The 22,673-nt window shown below is 42.0% G+C and overlaps 1 protein-coding gene across 2 annotated transcripts in view; it reads left to right on the top strand.

Moving 5' to 3' along the window:
- BEND7 (BEN domain containing 7) overlaps nucleotides 1-22,673 on the top strand; it is a 90,746-nt gene that overhangs the window by 60,901 nt on the left and 7,172 nt on the right. The window contains exons 3-6 of one of the 2 annotated variants that reach the window (XM_056573356.1): nucleotides 3,732-4,028; nucleotides 4,107-4,229; nucleotides 19,516-19,772; nucleotides 22,203-22,428. In XM_056573356.1, the coding sequence (XP_056429331.1) occupies nucleotides 3,732-4,028; nucleotides 4,107-4,229; nucleotides 19,516-19,772; nucleotides 22,203-22,428 (903 nt within the window). The remainder of the gene's footprint in view (nucleotides 1-3,731; nucleotides 4,029-4,106; nucleotides 4,230-19,515; nucleotides 19,773-22,202; nucleotides 22,429-22,673) is intronic. The other variant, XM_056573357.1, reaches the window with a different exon arrangement.

The raw sequence follows: 22,673 nt of genomic DNA, 5'->3' as shown, positions 1-22,673 counted from the left end.
GCAGAGGCAGGACATTGCTGCGAACGGTGATTCACTGAGCACAGTGTTACATGTCGAGCACCAAATGCAAGAAGATGACCGGGGCTGGAGGATGGAAGAGCGATTCCAGTAGCACCAGGGGAGCTGCAGAAAGTAAATTAAGATTTCTTATTTTAGTTGCAACAACCCGGGCATAATGGCAAAATATTTTTTTTTGCCAGACTTCTAATAAATCTCACCCATTGGGGGAGATTTATCAAAGGATTTAGACTGGTTTTTCCTGTCTAAATTTGTCGCACAGAAAGTCGCAGTCTAAATATGTGCGACTTTTCTGCGACTTTTGCTGTAGAGGATTTTTAGAACATGATGCATGCAAGTCTATTTTAGACGGAAATGCATTGGAAAATGCATTGGTGCTGAATTTATCAAGTGCGACTTTTGTGCGACAAGTCGCATCTGCCCAAAATACGCTGAAATGTCAGACCATGTTGGAGCAGGTCTAAATGCAGTTTAAGCTGTAGATCCTGAAGTCTGAGCACAGAATTTATCAAGGGCTGTGAGACCTTTGATAAATTAGGAGCACAATAGACAGGAGACTACCACATACGCTGGTCAATAAGCATACCCAGAATAGACTAGATTAGTAAATGTCCCCCATTGTCTCTATGACACATCTGCTAGTAAGCATTCTCTACTCATGGTTGGAACTGTATTTGGGAATTTCCACTATGTATGGATATTTCTCAATGATATAACCCTTATAGTAATCAGCCATCACCTAAAACCATACTGCACCTTTTCCACCAAAACAGCTATGGCTCATTAAATGGGCACTGTCACCAACTTTATTTTTTGATATGTTGTAGTACTTATGTACTACAACATATTTGTAATATATTTTCATTATTTATTTTTTCATTTTATGGGTGAATTTTACGTTTGAAAACCTGCAGCACGGCGATACGTCATGCCTGAATTCGGACTGATTGCGGCCGGGCAATCGGTCCTTATTCATTTACACTGCGCTCGCTCCCTGCCTTTCAATCTGACAGGCGGGAGCGAGGGCATTGGCTCCCCAGCCACTGGCTGGGAGGCCACCCCTCCCGCACATGTCGTCGCCACCGCCCCTGCACACCCACTGCTGGACTCTGCAGTATGAGAAAGTATCAGAATGGAGGGAACGGGGTATGCGGGGGGGTTTGTGACGGAGGGAGTATGCGGGGGAGGGGTATGCGGGGGTGGGGGGGATTTGTTGTGATGGAGGGAACAGGGTATGGGGGAGGATTTGTTGTGACGGAGGGAACGGGGTATGGGAGGGAACGGGGTAGCGCCGCATGGCACTAACTTATAGTTTATCTACACAGGGTGCCTCCAGCTGTTTCACTACTACAACTCCCAGCATGCCCTGACAGCCAATAGATGTCATTTTTACCAAAACATGTACTGCGTAGAAACGGGAGCCCCCAAAATTACAAAACCGTGTTAACGGGAGCCCCCAAAAACTGTATAGAAAATCGTGGTGTGAACCCACCCTTACTGACATTCTGCTTATAGCCACCAACGCCCCTTGTCCTGGGTTTTACCTCTTCATAAGAATAAATCAGATTAGTTAAACATCTTCTGCCAGCTTTCACTTATTAACAATACTCTTTTCTGTACGTAAGTGTGGGGAACCTAGATTTAATTTGGATTTGTTTTACTTTGAGGCTATTTTAAAAAGAGGGTTAGGAAGTGGCAATTGACTTTGGCTCCTGAATACTTGTAATTTATTTGTAAAAAATGTTTCTGTCAGTCATCTTTGTGCCTTGATCTTTAGATTATAAGAATGTTTTATAGTTTATACTAGGGATCGACTGATATCGATTTTTTAGGGCCAATACCGATAATCTGTGGAGGTTAGGGCCGATAGCCGATAACTTATACCGATATTCCGGTATAAGTTATCGGCTATTTAAACCCCCCCCCCCTCACCCCCCACCCCCCGCGCGACACCGCTGCAGATCATTGATTTAAAGCGGGTGCTTTAAATCAATGAACTGCAGCGGCTTTTGCTGTGCCAGAGACCGCCGCCGCCACCTGCACCTCTCCCCCTGCCTGTCCTGGGGTCCTCCTGAGTCCTATCACCGCCACCGCGCCCCCCACCCCTACGCCCCCCACCGCCACACCGCGTCACACCCCCACCGCACCGCCCCGGCCCCATTGCCTCCCCCATCCCCAGTTTTATAATTTCCTGTTCCCGGGGTCCACTCTACATCTGGCTCCGGCGGCATCCTCCTGAGCTGTCACTGTGCGCACTGACGGTGACGTCGCATTGAGGACGTCACTCGTCAGTGCGCATAGCATAACGCAAGACGCAGCAGGAGCCAGAAGCAGCGTGGACCCCGGCCCTCGGGAACAGGTAATTGGGGAGGCAATGGGACCGGGGCGGTGCGGTGGGGGGGGGTGCGACGCGGTGGGGGGGGGGGTTGTTCGCAGTGCGGTGGGTTTTGCGGCGGGGGGGCGGGGCATTATCGAATTATCGGCAAGGTAATTGCTGATACCGATAACGCCCAAAATCGTGAATATCGGCCAAACCGATAATCGGTCGATCCCTACAAACAGCATATTTTGACTTTAAGTTACTCACATCCATAGCTGCAAATAAATCTGTCTGCAGTGATTTTGTATGGTTTGCATTCATTCACCAGATTCCAGGAAGTGAAGATGACAAAACCTAATTGCTCTGGCTTCCAGGAATCTGGTACATGGCTGAGAGTGTGAAGGTCACTGTCACCTACTAACTATGAGCTCTATTCTTTATGTAACCACAATTAACATCTACAGGTGATGTGATAATGCAGCATATTATAAAATTTGAAGGAGGGGGTGGAGGATTAAAACATGCTACTGTCAAGGACAAATGAAGAGCCATGGGATCAGATAATAGCCACCGACCACATACTTGTACTGTTTTAGGAAAAGATCATTATACTGGTACATATTCATATCTCAATTTTTTTTTTATATACATCAGACTATACTTATAGCAAAAGGCTACAACCCAGTTCATTGTAAAAATTACACCAGGATGCATTTAAAGCGATATGTCAGAATCTTTTCCACTGAATGTATTTAAAAGAAGAGATGTCACCAGTGCTTAAAAAGCATAAAATATTAATTTATATTTCTGATTACAAGCATCATCTATTATATTGGATTTGTTTGTTTTTTTGAATTAGAAAATTTTATTGAACATCATTAGGAAATGTCATTTTAGGGGAGACCTCAAGTTTTGTCATAAAGAAATCAGTGAGGTTTCCACATCAAAAGTCACTTGTTTTTTGCTTTTGTGCACTTACTACCCTAACAGGTTTTTAGTTGGTTTAGACTGGTTTGAGCTTTCATTATATTTAATTTCCAACATGATGTACAAATAAAACTTGAATTATTAAATAAATGAATTAGTCTTACATTTTATGTTGGTGTGTCCTTCCATTAAAACATGCTGGATATGAGATCTGTAGGTTTAGGAGTCTAGAGTGTGATTCTCCCCTGCAGACTGACATTTGTGTGCTTTCCTTCCTGTCTACAGCCTGTTTGAGCCTTCTTCTATGTATCTCCCCCCCAACTCCTCACACTCTAGGCTGTTGTATACAGCCTCTTCCCAGTCCCTACTGCTCTCTGCCACTGAGAGAAGGGATAGAAGAAAATCCATCAGAACAGACACAAACTTCTATACACATTTTAGTTATTTATTTCTTCTGTATTCACAGGAGATGAAGGTATGGAGATTAAAAAGCAGATCACGGGCATGAGAAGACTGTTAAATGACAGTACTGGATGGGTTTACCAGCGTGTTGGCAAAGAAGGCGAGAAACTCAAGGAAGGTGTGCATGATCTGGATATGAACTGGACTGATAGTATGAGCACGTCATGTTCTGCAGATAACCCCATTCATTCAACCCATGCAACATGGAACAATGTGCCAGTCCAAACAAGCGATTTTCCAGGACAGTATGGTACCCGTTCCAAGACTGTGCAGAATCAGCTGAAAAATCCTGGAACTAATGGTATGTTTAGAAAATAATAACAAATTTAAAATAAAGATATAACATGTTCTGATTAACTGCTTTCTTCTTGTCCGTCAGGTGAATTACGAATGGTGAATTCAGTATCGGAATCCAAGTGCTGTACTTGTAACTGCCAGCCCACTCTCCAGGCTATCCTTCAGGAGCTTAAAGCAATGAGGAAGTTCATGCAAGTACAGGCAGGTACTGTATTTTATACCAGTCACGTATTACTTACTAAATTGTTATGTAGTTAATATAAGAAGCACTTCATATTTTGAGAAAAAAATCATGACAACATGTGAAGGTAACCTTCAAGGAAAGTTCAAATAGCATTTAACACCTCAGCTGGTTTTCTGGGAATTTTTTAATTTTTTTTTCTTATCATGCGCTCATGAAATCATACTTTTATGTTACAGGAGTTTTTTGTTATTGAATGTGATTTCGCATTCTTATAGCACCAGGATGTAGCACCACTTTGTAATTCAATTTTATTTTTCATTTCATTTCCTGCATACATATTTTTAGGGAAAGTTAATAAACCTACCAGTAACTTTACAGAGTGTGGAGAATCAAGTTCTTAACCCCTTAAGAACCAAGGGCGTACAGGTATGCCTTTGCTCCCTGGTACTTGAGGACCAAGGGCGTACCTGTACGCCCGTGGGAAATTCGGTCCCCGCTCTCGAGGTGACTGCTGATATCGATCAGCAGGCACCCCGCGCAAATGCCCAGGGGGGTCATCAGACCCCCCCCCATGTCGGCGATCGGTGCAAATCGCAAGTGAATTCACACTTGCTATTTGTGGCTATTCCGGGTCATACGGGTCTATGGTGACCCGGAAAATAAGGGGGATCGCGGTTGTCCAAGACACCCACGATCCCCCTGAAGGGATAGGAGTGAGGTGGCAGGGGTGCCACCCCTCCCATCCCTGCTATTGGGTGTCTAGAAACGACATCCAATAGCAGATCGGGGGCGGGGGATTAACTTTCATTTTCCCCGTTCTGCCCACCCACAATAGGTGGGGCAGAACGGGGTAACCGAAGGGGACCGGCTACGAAGTCCACTTACCCTACGGGCGAGGCTGCAGGCGACGATCGGTGTCGGAGATCGGCGGGTGGCATGTCGTGCGGCTGGCTCCCTGGATCCGACGGAAGTCGGTAAGTTGCCTAGCAACATCTAGAGGGCAACAGTGTAGAGACCACTGTACAGTGGTCTCTACACTGTTGCCCTCCAGATGTTGCAAAACTACAACTCCTAGCATGCCCAGACAGCTATCATGCTGGGATTTGTAGTTTTGCAACAGCTGGAGGGCTACAGTTTGGAGATCACTGTGCAGTGAACTGTGGCCCTCTAGATCTTGCAAGACTACAAATCCCAGCATGCCCACATAGCAGTTTGCTGTCTGGGCATGCTGGGATTTGTAGTTTTGCAACATCTGGAGGGCCACAGTTTGGAGATCACTGTGCAGTGGTTTCTAAACTGAAGCCCTTCAGATGTTGCAAAACTGCAAATCCCAGCATGCCCAAACAGCAAACAGCTGTCTCGGCATGCTGGGAGTTGTAGTTGCGTACCTCCAGCTGTTGCATAACTACATCTCCCAGCATGCAATTCGGCGATCAGTACATGCTGGGAGTTGTAGTTTTGCAACAGCTGGAGGCACACTGGTTGGAAAATACTGAGTTAGGTAACAGAACTTAACTGAAGGTTTTCCAACCAATGTGCCTCCAGCTGTTGGTACAACTGTCTGTCAGTGCATGCTGGGAGTTGTAGTTTTGAAACAGCTGGAGGTTTGCCTTCCCCATGTGAATGTACAGAGTACATTCACACGGGCAGGTTTACAGTAAGTTTCCTGCTTCAAGTATGAGCTGCGGCATTTTTTTCGCTGCAGCGCAAACACCTAGTGGTAAGCTAACTGTAAACCTCCGCCAGTGCGAATGTACCCTAAAAACACTACACTAACACATAATAAAGGGTAAAACACAACATATACACCCCTAACACTGTCCGAGCCCTGTCGTATTTCAAGGAAACAATTTAGGGCCACATATGGGGTATTTCTGTACTCGGGATAAATTGCGTTACAAATTTGGGGGACTTTTTCTCCTTTTACCCCTTATTAAAAGGAAAAGTTGGGGGCTACACCAGCCTGTTAGTGTAAAAAAATATTTTACACTAACATGCTGGTGTTGCCCCATACTTTTTATTTTCACAAGCGGTAAATTGTAACGCTATTTCTCCTGAGTATGGAATTAGCCCATATGTGGGGGTAAAGTGATTTGCGGGCACACAACAAGGCTCAGGAGTGAGAGTGCCCTATGTAAATTTGAGGCCTTAATTGGTGATTTGCACAGGGGTGGCTGATTTTACAGCAGTTCTGACATAAACGCAAAAAAATAAATACCCACATGTGACCTCATTTTGGAAACTACACCACTCACGTAATGTAATAAGGGTGCAGTGAGCATTTTCATGTGCACATACCACTGTTCCAAAGATCTGTCAAACCCCAGTGGGGTGTAAATACTCACTTAACCCCTTATTAAATTCTCCACTGTTCTGGGACCACGGGGGGTTTATAAACGCACATGGCCCCTGACTTCCATTCCAAACAAATTCTCTCTCTAAAAGCTCAATGGTGCTCCTTCTCTTCTGAGCATTGTAGTGCGCCAGAAGAGCACTTAATGTCCACACATGGGGTATTTCCATACTCAGAAGAAATGGGGTTACAAATTTTGGGGGTCATTTTCTCCTATTACCCCTTGTAAAAATGTAAAATTTGGGGAAAAAACTGCATTTTAGGGATTTTTTTTTTTCCATTTACACATCCAACTTTAACAAAAAGTCATCAAACACTTGTGAGGTGTTAAGGCTCACTGTACCCCTTGTTACGTTCCTTGAGGGGTGTCGTTTCCAAAATAGTATGCCATGTGGTTTTTTTTTTCCTGTTCTGGCTTCCTAAATGGGACATGCCCCCCAAAAACCAATTCAGCAAAATTTTCTTTCCAAAAGCCAAATGTGACTCCTCTTCTGAGCTTTGTAGTTCGCCTGCAGAGCATTTTACGTCCGAACATGGGGTACTTCCATACTCAGAAGAGATGTGGTTACAAATTTTGGGGGGCATTTTCTCCCATTACTCTTTGTAAAAATGATAAATTTGGGGGGGAAAATGCACTTTAGTGAAAAATTTTGTTTTTCATTTACACATCCAACTTTAACGAAAAGTCGTCAAACACCTGTGGGGTGTTAAGGATCACTGGACCCCTTGTTATGTGCCTTGAGTGGTGTAATTTCCAAAATGTTATGTCATGTGGGTTTTTTTCTGCTGTTCTGGCACCATAGAGGCTTCCTAAATGCGACATGTCCCCCTAAAAACCATTTCAGCAACATTCACTCTCCAAAATCCCATTGTTGTTCTTTCCCTTCTAAGCCCTCTGCTGCGCCCGCCGAACACTTCACATACACATATGAGGTATTTCCTTACTCGAGAAAAATTGGGTTACAAGAACATGCGAGTGTAGAAAAAGGAAGATTTTGAATTTTCTCCTTCACTTTGCTGCTATTCCTGTGAAACACCTAAAGGGTTAACACACTTACTGAATGTCATTTTGAATATTTTGAGGGGTGCAGTTTTTATAATGGAGTCATTCATGGGGTATTTCTAATATGAAGGCACTTCAAATCCACTTCAAAACTGAACTGGTCCCTGAAAAATTCTGACTTTGAAAATTTTGTGAAAAATTGGAAAATTGCTACTGAACTTTGAAGCCATCTGATGTCTTCCAAAAGTAAAAACATGTCAACTTTATGATACAAACATAAAGTAGACATATTATGTGAATCAATATATAATTTATTTGGAATGTCTATTTTCCTTACAAGCAGAGAGCTTCAAAGTTAGAAAAATGCAAAATCTTAAATTTTTTCATAAAATTTTGGAAATTTTCACCAAGAAATAATGCAAGTATCAATGAAAATTTACCACTAACATAAGGTAGAATATGTCACGAAAAAACTATCTCGGAATCAGAATGAAAAGTAAAAGCATCCCAGAGTTATTAATGCTCAGATGTGCCAAAAACGCTCTGGTCCTTAAAGGGGTACTCCGGTGCTTAAACATCTTATTCCCTATCCAAAGGATAGGGGATAAGATGCTTGATCGCGGGAGTCCCGCAGTAGGGACCCCCGGGATCATGCACGCGGCACCCCGTTTGTAATCAGACCCAGAGCGTGTTCGCTCCGGGTCTGATTATGGTCGACCGCAGGGCGGGCGACGTGTGACGTCACGCCTCCGCCCCCGTGTGACGTCACGCTCCGCCCCTCAATGCAAGCCTACGGGAGGGGGCGTGATAGCTATCACGCCCCCTCCCGTAGGCTTGCATTGAGGGGCGGAGCATGACGTCACACGGGGGCGGAGGCATGACGTCACACGCCGCCAGCCCTGCGGTCGCCAGTAATCAGTCCCGGAGCGAACACGCTCCGGGCACTGATTACAAACGGGGTGCCGCGTGCATGATCCCGGGGGTCCCCAGCGGCAGGACTCCCGCGATCAGGCATCTTATCCCCTATCCTTTGGATAGGGGATAAGATGTTTAAGCACCGGAGTACCCCTTTAAGACCAAAATGGTCCTAGTCCTTAAGGGATTAAAGCCGCTCTCATGACATACTTGTATACTTGTACAGATAAGCATGGCCAAATGCAGGTAACTAAAACCACCCACTTCCCCACTACATGTATTGGATTTTACTGTTATATTCTGGGTAAAAAAAAAAAAAAAAGTGACTTGCTACTTCTATTTTGAAATCCACATCGGGGAAAAACTGTCCTGTAACTCACAGGTTGAACTACAGCATGAATCCCCACTAAAAGCAATGGGACATGGATTACTTGTGGTTTTAATTTGGAATCCACGTAAAAAATTCTTGGCTTAAAGGGGTATTCCAGAATTTTTTTTTATTTGACTATGCTACAGGGGCTGTAAAGTTAGTGTGGTTCATAATATAGTGTCTGTACCTGTGTGTGATGGTTTTCCCACAATTCGTATGTGATTTTCACCCCAATATTTATTTTTAACAGTATACAAAATGACTGTTGTCCCAGATTTTTCCCAGGTTGCAATGCGACCTAGACGTGACCTCACTAGTCAGGGAGCCTGTCTGCTTCAGTGGGTGGAGCGATCGCTTGGTGGGAAAGAGATCAATCTGCAACTAATTGTATTTTTGCTACAGCTGTAGGCACCCTGATTGAAAACCACAGGTCTTTTGAATAAATGCAGCTCATTGATGTTTCAATGGGTAGGGTGGCTGATGTGTGGGAGGGAGGAAATGGAATTATGGGATTAGTAGGCAAAGAAGGAAACTCAAACAGGAAATACCAGTTCACAAAAAGCTAGCCACAGTGTTATGGTAATCTCACAACATAGCCATTTAGCCCCAAGACAAGCGCAGATCCTTCCTTAGCATGTAGACTGATGCGAAGAAAAAGACCTTTTGTTTCCTGGAGCTGCTGACTCGAACATCAGAGCATCTGGACCAAGGAGTTATTGATAGGAATCCAAGGCAGGATCCATATTTATGAAAATAATAAATATAGCATACAAGATTACACATTTCGAGTGCAACCCCCCTCTTTTTCAGATAAGTATACAGAGAAGTGTTAGAAGGTACATTAAAATACAGTCAAAAAAGGCGCCAAAGGACAGTGTGTGTGGCTAATAAGTTCAGGGGTCACATAATATAATACTCAGACTGGATGAGTATTCTATTATGTGACCCCTGAACTTATTAGCCATGCCCATCACCCTTTGGCGCCATTTTTGACTGTATTTAAATGTTACTGCTAACACTTCTCTGTATACTGATCTGAAGAAGAGGGGTTGCCCTCGAAACGGGTAATCTTGTATGCTATATTTATTATTTTCATAAATACGGATCCTGCCTTGGATTCCTGTCAATAACTCCTTGGTCCAGATGTTTTGATGTTCGAGTCAGCAGCGCCAGGAAACAAAAGGCCTTTTTCTTCGCATCCGTCTAGATACCTACCCAGGACAGCACATCTACCTGTGGTCCTGCGACCTTCCTGGCATAGCAGCTAACCTCACATCACCCTATCCTGTTAACTGGGGTTACACGCCAAATTCACTCTGTTTTAAGGGTAGCATATATCTAAAGGAACGGTTCACCAAGGGTAATACACAAGGCGCCATACGCGGTCTTGTTTTTTTCTACTTTACCACAGCTTTCCTAGGCATGTCCATTACTGTCTGGCATGTACGTACTAAAATCACCTTATGGTGGATAACCCCTTTAAGCGTCTGTACAATATGTGGGTATTTCAGTGTTTTTGGGTGTTCTTACTTCCATTTAAAATATAAAAGTAGAAAAAAACCTGATAGAAACATGCTTAAAATAGATAAAAGGCATATCACCAAAGACATTTTTTACCAACCAGTAACAATAAAATCTGAGCCATACACAATTGGCGGCAAAAAGTACTTCACATTGTTTATGCTGGTGGTATGGTAGGAATAATGATCTAAATAAGGGTGGGTTCACACCACGATTTTCTATACAGTTTTTGGATACGTTTTTTTTTTTTTTTTAAACGTATGCAACTGTACAGAAAACCGTGGCTATAGACTTTCCATTCAAAACCGTATGCACCATATTGCATACCGTTGTCTCCATTTTTCACACCACACGGTTTTTTACTTTTTTTTTTCTGGACAGAAAACCGTGGCCTACCACGGTTTTTGGTCCAGGTGAAAAACTGTATTGACCCGTGTACGTTTTTTTTTTAACATGGGAGTCAATGGAACCGTACAGAACTGTATGTGTGTACGGTTCCATCCAGTTTTTACCCTACGGTTTTTGACTTTGCACAGTTTTTTTTCTTGGAATTTTAATCAAACAAGTGAAACTTTATTCATAATGGAGTGAAAAGTTCAAAACGTTTGCGTTTTTTTTCTTCAAAAACGGATGCAACCGGACATCACTTTTCAAACCGTACACGGTTTTCAACCGTATACAGATAAAACTTTGTACACACGTTTTGATACAGTTTAGTCAGGTTTTGAGGAATCCGTTTTTAATCAAAAACCTGAAAAATAAAGGTTCTCCTGATATCTGGGACAATAAATTCAGGAACGGCTGCAGGTGGCACAGACCCAGTAGTCATTATCACAGGAGGCATCATCCTATATCAAGGCAGTAATCTCCAGCTCCTTTCTGAAATGCTGATTACTTTTTGAGTCCATTGCATAATAAATGATTTCTTTTCAGCATAAGATCAATAATGTAGAAAATGCAGAAAACACAGAGAAAGCTTTTTTCCAATAAATAACCTGTGGAGCATGTACACTCACTTCATTAGATGTATAAAATTTGTTTCTTTCATATAGTAAATCAGGATTGCAGTAAACTAATCTGCAGTAAAGTCAAGTCTGTTAAATGCTTCAGAAAGCTGAATAATGGAAATCCGGTACTAAGTGTACATTTAGTTTGAGTACTTAAAGGGAATATGACCTATTGTTTATAGCAAGCTATACTACATTATTATACTACATTCGTAGTATAAGTTGGTATACTGACAGAATGTTATGCTAATGTATACTGCAGCATACATGTGCCAGGTTTATTGGGTCCATTGAATGGAATGTAGTGTACTAGTGTCTATTGTCAGTCCATTTCTAAGTATGCTCTTATTCTAAGGGAATTAAAAATGCATTTTTGCCCTCTGATATTGCAAAAAAATAAATGATTAAAGCCCTATCAAACCTTGTGTAAAGGAACAGTGTAGCAGTTGCCCATAGCAATCAGATTGTTTGTTTGTTTTTTCTTTTGTATGTTTTTCATTCTTAAAGGGGTACTCCTCTGCTCAGCGTTTGGAACAAAATGTTCCGAACGATTAGAGCTGGCGCGGGGAGCTTGTGACGTCATAGCCCACCCCCTCATGATGTCACGCCCACCCCCTCAATGCAAGTCTATGGGAGGGGGCGTGACATCATGATGGGGCGGGGCTATGGTGTCACGAGCCCCCGACGCCGGCTCTAAGCGTTCAGAACATTTTGTTGCAAACGCTGAGCAGCAGAGTACCCCTTTCAATAGGCCTCTTAAAATCAAAGCTGGAATCTGATTGATTGCAATGCTCAACTGCTCCACTGTTCCTTTACACAAGTTTTGATAAATCTCCTGTGTATCATTACTAAGGGAAACTGGCCTGGAAAACACATTGTTGACCTTTTCAAAAAGGGATCGACCAAAATCGTTTTTTTAGGGCCGATACCGATAATCGGTGGAGGTTAGGGCCGATAGCCGATAACTTATACCGATATTCCGGTATAAGTTATCGGCTATTTAACCCCCTGCGACACCGCTGCAGATCATTGCAGATCAATGCACTGCACTGGCTTTTGCGGTGCCATAGGCCGCCGCCACCCGCTTCTCTCCCCCTGCCTGTCCGGGGGTCCTGAGTCCAATCATTGTGACCGACCCACCGCACCGCAACCGTTTTCATAATTTTTTAGGCAGTATGTATTATCATTGCGATTTCCCCTGTGCGTGTTCTTGTGTGTTTACCATAGCTGAACACCGCAGGACAGAACCCTGTGAGAGAAACTTCTCATCCACTGCCACAAAATCAGGCTTCTGAGCAACAGTCAAAGCTGATGAGACACTGAGTACAAGCTAAGATCGAGCTGATTGGTCTGCGTGTCCAAGATTAGGACACAGTGATTGGCTAAAATAAATGTCACGTGCAACAGACACTCCTGATTGGCCAGTACCCCACAAACATAAGCAAACACTGACAGGGCAAGATAGCAAACAAACATCTAGCCACGTGAGAGACAGAATGCAAAACAGAAGGACGGGAACTAGGCGTCACCAAAAAACAAAGGGGAAGTACTGGGGCGGACAAACAGTAAGCCGGTCGGAACCCAAAAGAAAGCAAAGTACACGCCCCAAATGGAAAAACCAAGGCACATGGCTTGCTGGGGTTTTTTGTTTTGAGCCCAGCAACAAAAAGGAAACAGCAAAAGCCCCCCAAAAAAACCATCAACTTGCAGACAAAAAAAACACAAGAGAACCGAAAAATAGCAACCAAGACACAAAGGACAAACAACAACAAAGGTAAGTTAAGAAGACAAAAACACATTGACCACCAGAGTACCCCTTTAAGCTATTTTCAAAGTACTTTGCATTACATATTTTCAACTTTAGTTTCACAATTTTGCAGGCTCCAGAGCTAAATCTCCCAGCTTTCTTCAATAAGTCTGCCTTTTATTAGACTTTGTTCATATATAGTTTTTTGGACCTCATTTTACGCCTCAAAAAGTGTCCAAAAGCCAGCAGCTTTTCTTGTCAAATTGCATTTAATTCAATGGGAAAATGTTAGTCGGTTAATATGTAGTTTAATTTTGTGGCCATAATTATAACAGCTATAAAATTAATTGCAAAGGAGGTGTTTTGGGCTGTTTATATTTTAACCCCTTAAGCACCAAGGACGTACCGGTACGTCCTGGGTCCTTTCCCTTTCTATAACGTGGGGCCACAGCTAACAACGGCGGGGACCCATGGCTAATAGCGCAAAGCACTGATCGCGGTGCCGCGCACTATTAATCCTTTAGACACGGCATTGAAAGTGAATGTAAACCAATGCCGGTTAGCTCAGGGAGCTGTTCGGGATCGCCGCGGTGAAATCGCAGCATCCCGAACAGCTGTAGGACAGTAGGAGGGTCCCCTTACCTGCCTCCTGGTGTCCGATCGCCGAATGACTGCTCAGTGCCTGAGATCCAGGAATGAGCAGTCAAGCGGTAGAATCCTTGATCAATTGAAGAATGTCCAGCACAAAAGCACGATGCAAGAAGATGATTTATTGTGAATTCACACAGGAAACAGCAACATGGATCATGGAGTAGAGTAACGCGTTTCAGCAAACTTGGTCGCCTTAGTCGTACGACCAAGGCGACTAAGGTTGCTGAAACGCGTTACTCTACTCCATGATCCATGTTGCTGTTTCCTGTGTGAATTCACAATAAATCATCTTCTTGCATCGTGCTTTTGTGCTGGACATTCTTCAATTTTCTACCTACCTGTCTTCGTGGTGTCCGCATGAGTCCGTGCACTGAGGCGGCGGTGGTGAGCTGGACGACTTCCCTTTATTAATCCTTGATCAATGGTTTCCTATGAGAAACCATTGATCAATGTAAAAGATCAGTGTGTGCAGTGTTATAGCCCCCTATGGGAGCTATAACACTGCAAAAAAAAGTGGGAAAAAAAGTGAATAAAGATCATTTAACCCCTTCCCTAATAAAAGTTTGAATCACTCCCCTTTTCCCATTAAAAAAAAATTATGTAAATAAAAATAAACATATGTTGTATTGGCGCATGCGGAAATGTCTGAATTATAAAAAATATATCGTTAATTAAACCGCACCGTCAATGGCGTACGTGCAAAAAAATTCCAAAGTCCAAAATAGTATATTTTTGGTAACTTTTTATATCATGAAAAAGTGAATAAAAAGCGATCAAAAAGTCTGATCAATACAAAAATGGTACTGCTAAAAACTTCAGATCACGCAAAAAATTTGCCCTCATACCGACCCATACGCGGAAAAATAAAAAAGTTATAGGGGTCAGAAGATGACAATTTTAAATGTATAAATTTTCTTTCATGTAGTTATGATTTTTTTCTGAAGTACGACAAAATCAAACCTACATAAGTAGGGTATCATTTTAATCTTATGGACCTATAGAATAAAGATAAGGTGTCATTCTTATCGAAAAATTTACTGTGTAGAAACGGAAGCCCCCAAAACAAACGAAATGGTGTTTTTTCTTCTATTTTGTCGCACAATGATTTTTTTCCCCGTTTCATCGTATATTTTTGGGTAAAATGACTGATTTCATTACAAAGTAGAATTGGTGGCGCAAAAAATGAAGCCCTCATATGGATTTTTAGGTGCAAAATTGATAGTTATGATTTTTTAAAGGTAAGGAGGAAAAAATGAAAGTGCAAAAATTGAAAAACCCCTGGTCCTTAAGGGGTTAAAGAAACAGCCATTTTTTACCCATTATTTGAGAGATAACAGCCCAAATAATGGCTGGTTTTGCTGTAGCCCCTTCCCAAGGGATTGTTAAAGGGGTTGTTTAAAGGGGTACTCCGGTGCGTACACATCTTATCCCCTATCCAAAGGATAGGGGATAAGATGCCTGATCGCGGGAGTCCCACAGCTGGGTACGCCCGTGATCATGCACGCGGCACCTCATTTGTAATCAGTCCCCACAGCATGTTCGCTCCGGGACTGATTACGGTCGACCGCAGGGCCGGCGGCGTGTGACGTGACGCCCCCGCCCCCGTGTGACGTCATGCTCCGCCCCTCAATGCAAGCCTACGGGAGGGGGCATGATAGCTTTGGATAGGGGATAAGATGTGTAAGCACCGGAGTACCCCTTTAAGCTGCATGTTCTTGATTAATATACTTAGGGTGTGGTTAGTTTAAAAAAAAAAAAAAACAGCACATGCTTACCATCCTCACCCCACGTAGTCATCATTCTTTTAGAGCTCCGGTCCCTGCATCGTTTTCAGGTAGGGGGGCTTGACATCAAAGGCCCACTCTGCCAATCAGCGTCTGCAGCATTCCTCCCACCTTAGCCACTGATTGCCTGAATAAACCTCTGACACCACGTTCCCAAACCCAGAAGTGCTTCACAACAGGGGCAGGAGTTCTGTAATACTGGTAGTGCGGGAGCGAGGAAAGTAAGTGTTTTTTGTACTACCCACTGTCTGAGCAAATGCATCAAAACCATGCACTTCAGACAAACCCTTTAAATTAGGCAGCAGCCAAACTAGCAACCAGTGAATGGAAAAACTGCTCAAAATGAACTTCAAAATACACTGTGTGAATATAGCCTTATAGAAAGTGTAATCTTTATTCCAGGCATATCACAGTAATATGTACAGCAGTAAGCACTGAGTAAAATGAACAATTCTGTTTTATTATAATACTGCAGACAACATTACTCTCAGATTCTAAATAAAAAATATTGGGGGAGATTTATCAAACCCTGTTCAGAGGAAAAGTTACTGAGTTGCCCATAGCAACCAATCAGATCGCTTCTTTCATTTTTCAGAGACCTTTTCAAAAATTAAAGAAGCAATCTGATTGGTTGCTGTGGGCAACTCAGCAACTTTTCCTCTGGACAGGTTTTGATAAATCTCTCCCCCATTGTCATTTAGAGTATTTACTTGTAGAAAATAACACCTGGTGAATATAACCAAAAAAGATGGATTGATTTCAGATCTCAAATAATGCAAATATATATTTATTTTCAACAACAAAATAGAAATCTTTTACTTAGGAAGTGATCAGAAATCAATATTTGGTAGGGTAACCTGATTTTTGATCACAGCTTTCATGATCTTGGCATGCTCTTCACCAGTCTGTCACATTGCTGTTGGGTGACTTTATGCCACTCCTGGCACAAACATTCAAGTAGCTCAGATTTAGTTTGATGGCTTGTGACAATCCATCTGTGACCCCATTTTTTTTTATAGAGTTCAGGTCTGGAGAATGGGCCAGCTATGACAGGGTCTTGGTCTGTTAGTCCTTCATTCACACTTTGATTGACCTGGCCAAGTGGCACAAAACATTGTCTTGTTCTCAATACACTTCTCGAGTCAGTGAACAATGTCAGAGCAGAAGGAAGCCGGTGTTCTTCTAGTATAACCTTGTACTTGGCTTGATTCTTCCCAAAGAAATCTGCTTGATTCTAGGATTGTTGATGCATCCCCAGATCATTACCCATCCTCCACTAAATTTAGTAGTGGGTGGAAAGGCCTATAAGCCACAGTGTCTCGCACCCACATGAAACATTATGATATTTCAGACATACATCAGTTCTGAGGATTATGAAAAAGTTTAAAGATGAAAACTTAACAATGAATTATACATGTTAATCATCATGATACCTTTCTCTTGGATCTGACCTGTTACGGTAAATTGTCAGTACATATATTAGTCAGAGACCTCCAGTCATACATACTTCCACATCCTAGAACATCTAACAATATGAATCATAGGTGTTTAGTGACTATATACTTTGAAGTTTTTATTATCTCACTATCAATCCAGAAGTGTGTGTATACACATTAATGTTTTTAATTGCAATTATTATTTCCAGGAATTCATTTGATACAATAAATTCCCAGTCTTTCTTTTCTAAGTATTCTCTATTTGTGATTTGTTCCTGGCTTTATATTTAATAATTTCAGTGAAAAAACAGAACGTGTGAACATACTCTAAAAGCTGCCATACCTTCTCAATAACTGTCTTCCAAATTATTTGACAGTTTTCTCTCTCGATCTCCCCACACACACATGAACATTCTGCTTTGCCAAACATTCCTGTTTCCACTATGAGGAGGGGTAAGCCGCAGACCAGACAGCTGTCGCCAGCATATGATCAGGCACCTTAGACTCAAATTGCGAAAGGTGGCAGGTTCGGCTAACTTTAGCATAAGGTGTATCGGCAACTTTAAACCCTAATTCATTATGAGAGACATTGATGTGACTGTAAGATAGAACACTATTTGTATTTCTGGATTTCATCTTTTCTTTCCCTGCTTTGATGTCCATGATTAGAAAGTCTTTTTGTTTGAGAGATGTTAGGCCAGTTGCACACAAGTACCAGTCTGACAGCTGTTGGTTCAGGCCATCAGATCAGCATTTGGGCCAGGACCTGTAATACAGACACAAAGGTGCATCCGTATTACACTTGAGCTAAACTGGCCTTAGTATCATCAATAATTTGATATATGAGGATCAATGTCAATCAGAAATCAGTGTTTCCAAACAAAGTACACAATTGGACGTGTTAGATGGTGACCAATGACAATGTGACAAAGTAGCCCAATTGGGAACGTTAAATAGTGACCTCTGACAGCGTGACTAAAAATATTTTTTTGGGTAGGGTATTTTTCTGCATATTTTCTGCAATTAATTTTGCTACCCATTGCCTTCAGAAAATATGCAGCAAAATACAGCACGTGTTACCCTACCCTTAAAGATAAACAACATTTTTTTTATTATTTATTTATTATTGGTTCTATACAGTTTTGTTTACATCCGTGTATTGCAGTCATGCTTTTTCAATAGTGTAGTTTGGCCTTATGTTACTCAGGTGTTCAGATCAATGCACTATTGCCTCTGAGCTGAAAATAAGGTTGGGGTTAGGATGTTTTACATGACATGTCTCTGACTGTGGCATTTACCTTAAAAAGTATTTATTACAATATTTTTGTTGCTATACAGCCTTTGCGAGGCTCTCCTTCACCTTGGGCAAAGACTATTTGCTGCCTGTCTCTACCATGGCCAATGCAGAATGGCATTTTGGAATACCTCCTTGTGTCCAGCTCCACTAAAATACTACATATTAGGTCTATTTAGTTTCATTCCAAGATGTAAAAGGAGTTCTCATGAACATACAAATTCTCATGAACATAGAAATGTCTAAGGATTTTCAGCCTAGCCAAGAATATCTCTGTCATACATTTTAGTGAATTGCAGGTCAATACTTAATATAAAGCAATGTTTTATTAAGTTGGCAGTGCTTGTTAGTAAGTCTCTGAACAGAACTAAACTGATGTGGTGCAGGAAACTGTATGCATACAGTGATCCCTCAACCTACAATGGCCTCAACATACAATAGTTTCAACATACAATGGTCTTTTCTGGACCATTGTAACTTGAAACCAGACTCAACATACAATGTACAGACAGTCCAGATGTGTGATACCTGTCAGTGGCCGGAAGAACCGATCAATCAGAATAGACATTCACTGGTAAAACCCCTGTATTACTGAAGTGTATGCACTGACTGGTGTCTGGTAGCGCCCCCTACAGTACAGGGAGGTATTACATGTTCTGTACACTTTACCTGTACCAGAGTTAGCTGCTCCTTTGGACACCAGGTGAGGGCGGCTCCATGTTACATTTTTAGGACATTGTGTGTACTGTATAGCACCCTGGAGAAGCTCCTGTCCTCTACATAGACCAGTGTTTCCCAAGCAGGGTGCCCCCAGCTGTTGCAAAACTACATCTCCCAGCATGCCCGGACAGCCTTTGGCTGTCCGGGCATGCTGGGAGTTGTAGTTTTGCAACAGCTGGAGGCTCCCTGGTAGGGAAACACTGACATAGACAGTGATTTACAGCTCCCAGCAGATCTGTATTACTTTTATATGTAAGGATTTGCTTTATCTATATTAGTTAACTACTTATTTTTCTTTATTCCTCACTTTTTCTTATTTTTGGATGACATTTTGGGGCTTCAGAACCAATTACCAGGTTTCCATAGAGTTATGGCCTCAACATACAATGGTTTCAACATACAATGGTTGTCCTGGAACCAATTAATATTGTAACTTGAGGGACCACTGTATTTGCTTTTTTCAGTATAGCTTGCAGCTAAAAGTGACATATTTTATTTTTCTTTAGTTGCACAAACCAGACAGCAGACAGCCCAGTCATGTCTTTGCTCCCAGAAGACTGTACTCTCGAGAAAAAGAATCATGAAGAAAAAAGTACTTCCAAAGAATACAACCGTGACCTCCATACACAGCACGAGTGTGAGGGAACACAAGCCGCTGCTTCTTCCAGACAGGTCCTCCAGTCTGTCACAAGCAGATCCTGTCAAGAAGGAGGATGATCATGTCCCAGGATTCGGGATTGTTGTCAACTCGTCATCGTCTGATGTAAGTGGCAGTACAAAGGTTAATTAGTTGTGTTGGCCTCCAGCAGTGTAATGAGCTTTATATGACTTCTCATTACACCAAGGCTCAAAACATTAGCATTTGTCCTTTGCAGTCTGATTTTGTTATCCAGAAACGTGTTGTCTCTGCAGAGGCTGCATTAGGAAGACATATTCATTTATAAGAAACCTCTTTAAGTCATGATCTCTTGTGCTCAGGAGACAAAACTGGTAGCTGTTTTCTTCTCATGAAAATATGCTACATTATTGCAACACATCTAATGATCATCTGACTTTTAATGTATCTTTTTCTTCCTGGCAGACTGTATCCTACTGTATAGTAGTAAGAGAAGGGTAAATGCACACTAGACTGATTCGCTGCCTGTTTTCCACAAAGACATTTGCACAGCAAATCTGCAGCAATTTACAGCACCAACGGAGTAAGGATCAGTGCCTACTAGACTGATGTGCTGCAGAGTTTGCAGCTAGCAGAGCATGGGGAGAATGTGAAGGTTTGGAGGGGGGGAGGGGGAGGGTAGCAGTGATCAGTGCCTTTGTCACTGTTATCCTATCAATATTTCTCTATCCAGGAGAGAGCTGACAGCTGATCATGTAGTGTATTCCAAAAGGAGAATTCCCTGCTGAATACACATTAACGAAAATGGTGCACAGCATAGTGTATAATCCTCCAGATAGTATAGATATATGTGAAAGACAGTGGAGCTGCTCACCTTTTGGAGCTATGTCAAGGCAAATAATGGAGCTGCAGGTAGATTTTAATGGCGACTATAAAAAAAAAAAAGGGTAGACATTTTTTAATACAAAATAGAAATATGATTTTAGCAATATACAGTACATAGCAACATACAGCTAGTGTGCTAAAAATGCCTTTAAGTAGATATTTATTGGAGCAGCATAGGTCCCATGGTTCACAAGGCGCTTTCTTTAACAGAAAGCAGCCATGTTTTTCTAATACTGGACAACCCCGTTAAGGATAAGCGAAGATATTTACCTTTAGAAGAATGTAACCACTACTGAGGAGAATCTCCTATGATGCTTCAGAGGCATTTGAGTGTGTAGAGTGCCTGAACAGAGTCTTGGGTAATCACCTTGGCTATTCTTGTATTTGGATATATAAATGTTCACTCCCTTGATACTTTGGGCGGGGTCCTAGAGGACAGACCACTCCCCCCCCCCCCCATCCCCCAGCGATCAGACACTTATCACTTATCCCCTATCCTGTGACTAGGAAATATGTTTTAAAGTGCTAGAATACACCTTTAAGTCTCCTCAGTTTAGATCCTTTAGGCCACCTTGTACACTGTATCATGTACAAAAATTAGACCCAGGAGAGGCCAACAGTATTTTCCTATTTTATATATTTATATATTGTGGATAGTATCTTTTTATGTATATAGGGGTTCCACAGCTCTGATAAACAATTGAAGAGACACCCACCTAAGGTCTCAGAAAATGAATGTATTTCTCAATGACATTGTTTTCATAATACATACAGAAGCATGTAGGCACGTTGCTTACTCCCTCCTCCCAGCCACTCAGGCTTGATTTACCCTCTAAATGCCAAGAGCTCTATGCAAAGCCAGACAGGTACAGTGTCAATGAAGCCTAAGTGGCTGGAAGGAAGGATGGAGCAGCGTGGCAGCATGCTGCTGTGGCTCCAATTCCATGCCTACTTACAAGCTCCTGGGTTCAATGATTAAAGTTGTTTTTAATGTAAGTGCAGTATCACAGTAAATATATAGGCACAGTATCAAAATCCTGTGCACTTTATCCATTAACATTGGGGGCAGCATCTAAGCCATCAAGGAGCTGACATGTCCTCTTTTTCGTGATCGTGACTGTCCCCTCTTGTCTCAGAAGGTAGGGGGCGGAAATAAGCACTGGGGAGGAACCTTTATACTCCCCGAACAACTCCTTTTAAATTACAAGATTTTGTATTTAATTTTTTATTTATTGAAAACGTGAAGGAGTTTAAGTTGGTGAAGGAGTTTAAGCATGCATGGGATAAGCATAAGGCTATCCTTCATATAAGATAGGGCCAGGGACTATTCATAGGATTCAGATTATTGGGCAGACTAGATGGGCCAAATGATTCTTATCTGCCGACACATTCTATGTTTCTAATTTATTTATTTTTTAAAAGTTTTCCATGCCTCTTTCTAATTGAAGCAGTGATGTTGTAATACGTTCTTGCTGTTTTGAGCTGGTGATCAGAACTTTTTATATACTTGGTTCCTGCCAAAGGGCATTTCATCTTGTTTTATATATGTGCAGAACGTTCTAACTCACACTGTTACTTAAACGTTTTCTAATCATTTTGTAGATGATAGAAGTTCAATAAAATGCATTATAAAATGCACAGTGCTGGCATTATGTGAATGTTCTGACATCCTTATATGTTTTGGTTTGTTAGCCAGATGTGCAGTTGGCAGAAGGGTTTGATGTCTTTATGCCAAAATCTCAGCTGGACTCCATATTGTCTAACTATAAGAGGTCGGGCAGCCTGCTCTTTAGAAAACTTGTGTGTGCTTTTTTCGATGATAAAACTTTGGCAACATCACTTCCCAATGGAAAAAGGAAGCGTGGACTCAATGACAACAGGCAAGGATTGGATCAAAATATTGTGGGAGCAATAAAAGGTACATCTCGATTAAGATACATGATCTGTAGCTGATATACTGTTCTCTGTATAAAGGGATAGACAAAGTTGAGGGAAGCATGCATTATGTTAAAACATGAGAAATGCAGCATCTTAGTAACAGGGCTTCCTATGAGCCAGGTTTACATAGGATGGTCTTCCTTAACTGCATTACTGTCCTACAGCTTGTAGTTTTGCCATAAATAGTGGAAGAAGAAAATCCCACAAACACGCCAAGAATAGGAC

The sequence above is a fragment of the Hyla sarda genome, chromosome 4 (genome assembly GCF_029499605.1).
Source record: "Hyla sarda isolate aHylSar1 chromosome 4, aHylSar1.hap1, whole genome shotgun sequence".
Lineage (NCBI taxonomy): Eukaryota > Metazoa > Chordata > Amphibia > Anura > Hylidae > Hyla > Hyla sarda.
Note: the sequence above shows the minus strand (reverse complement) of the source record. Positions and strands in the feature narration are given on the sequence as shown.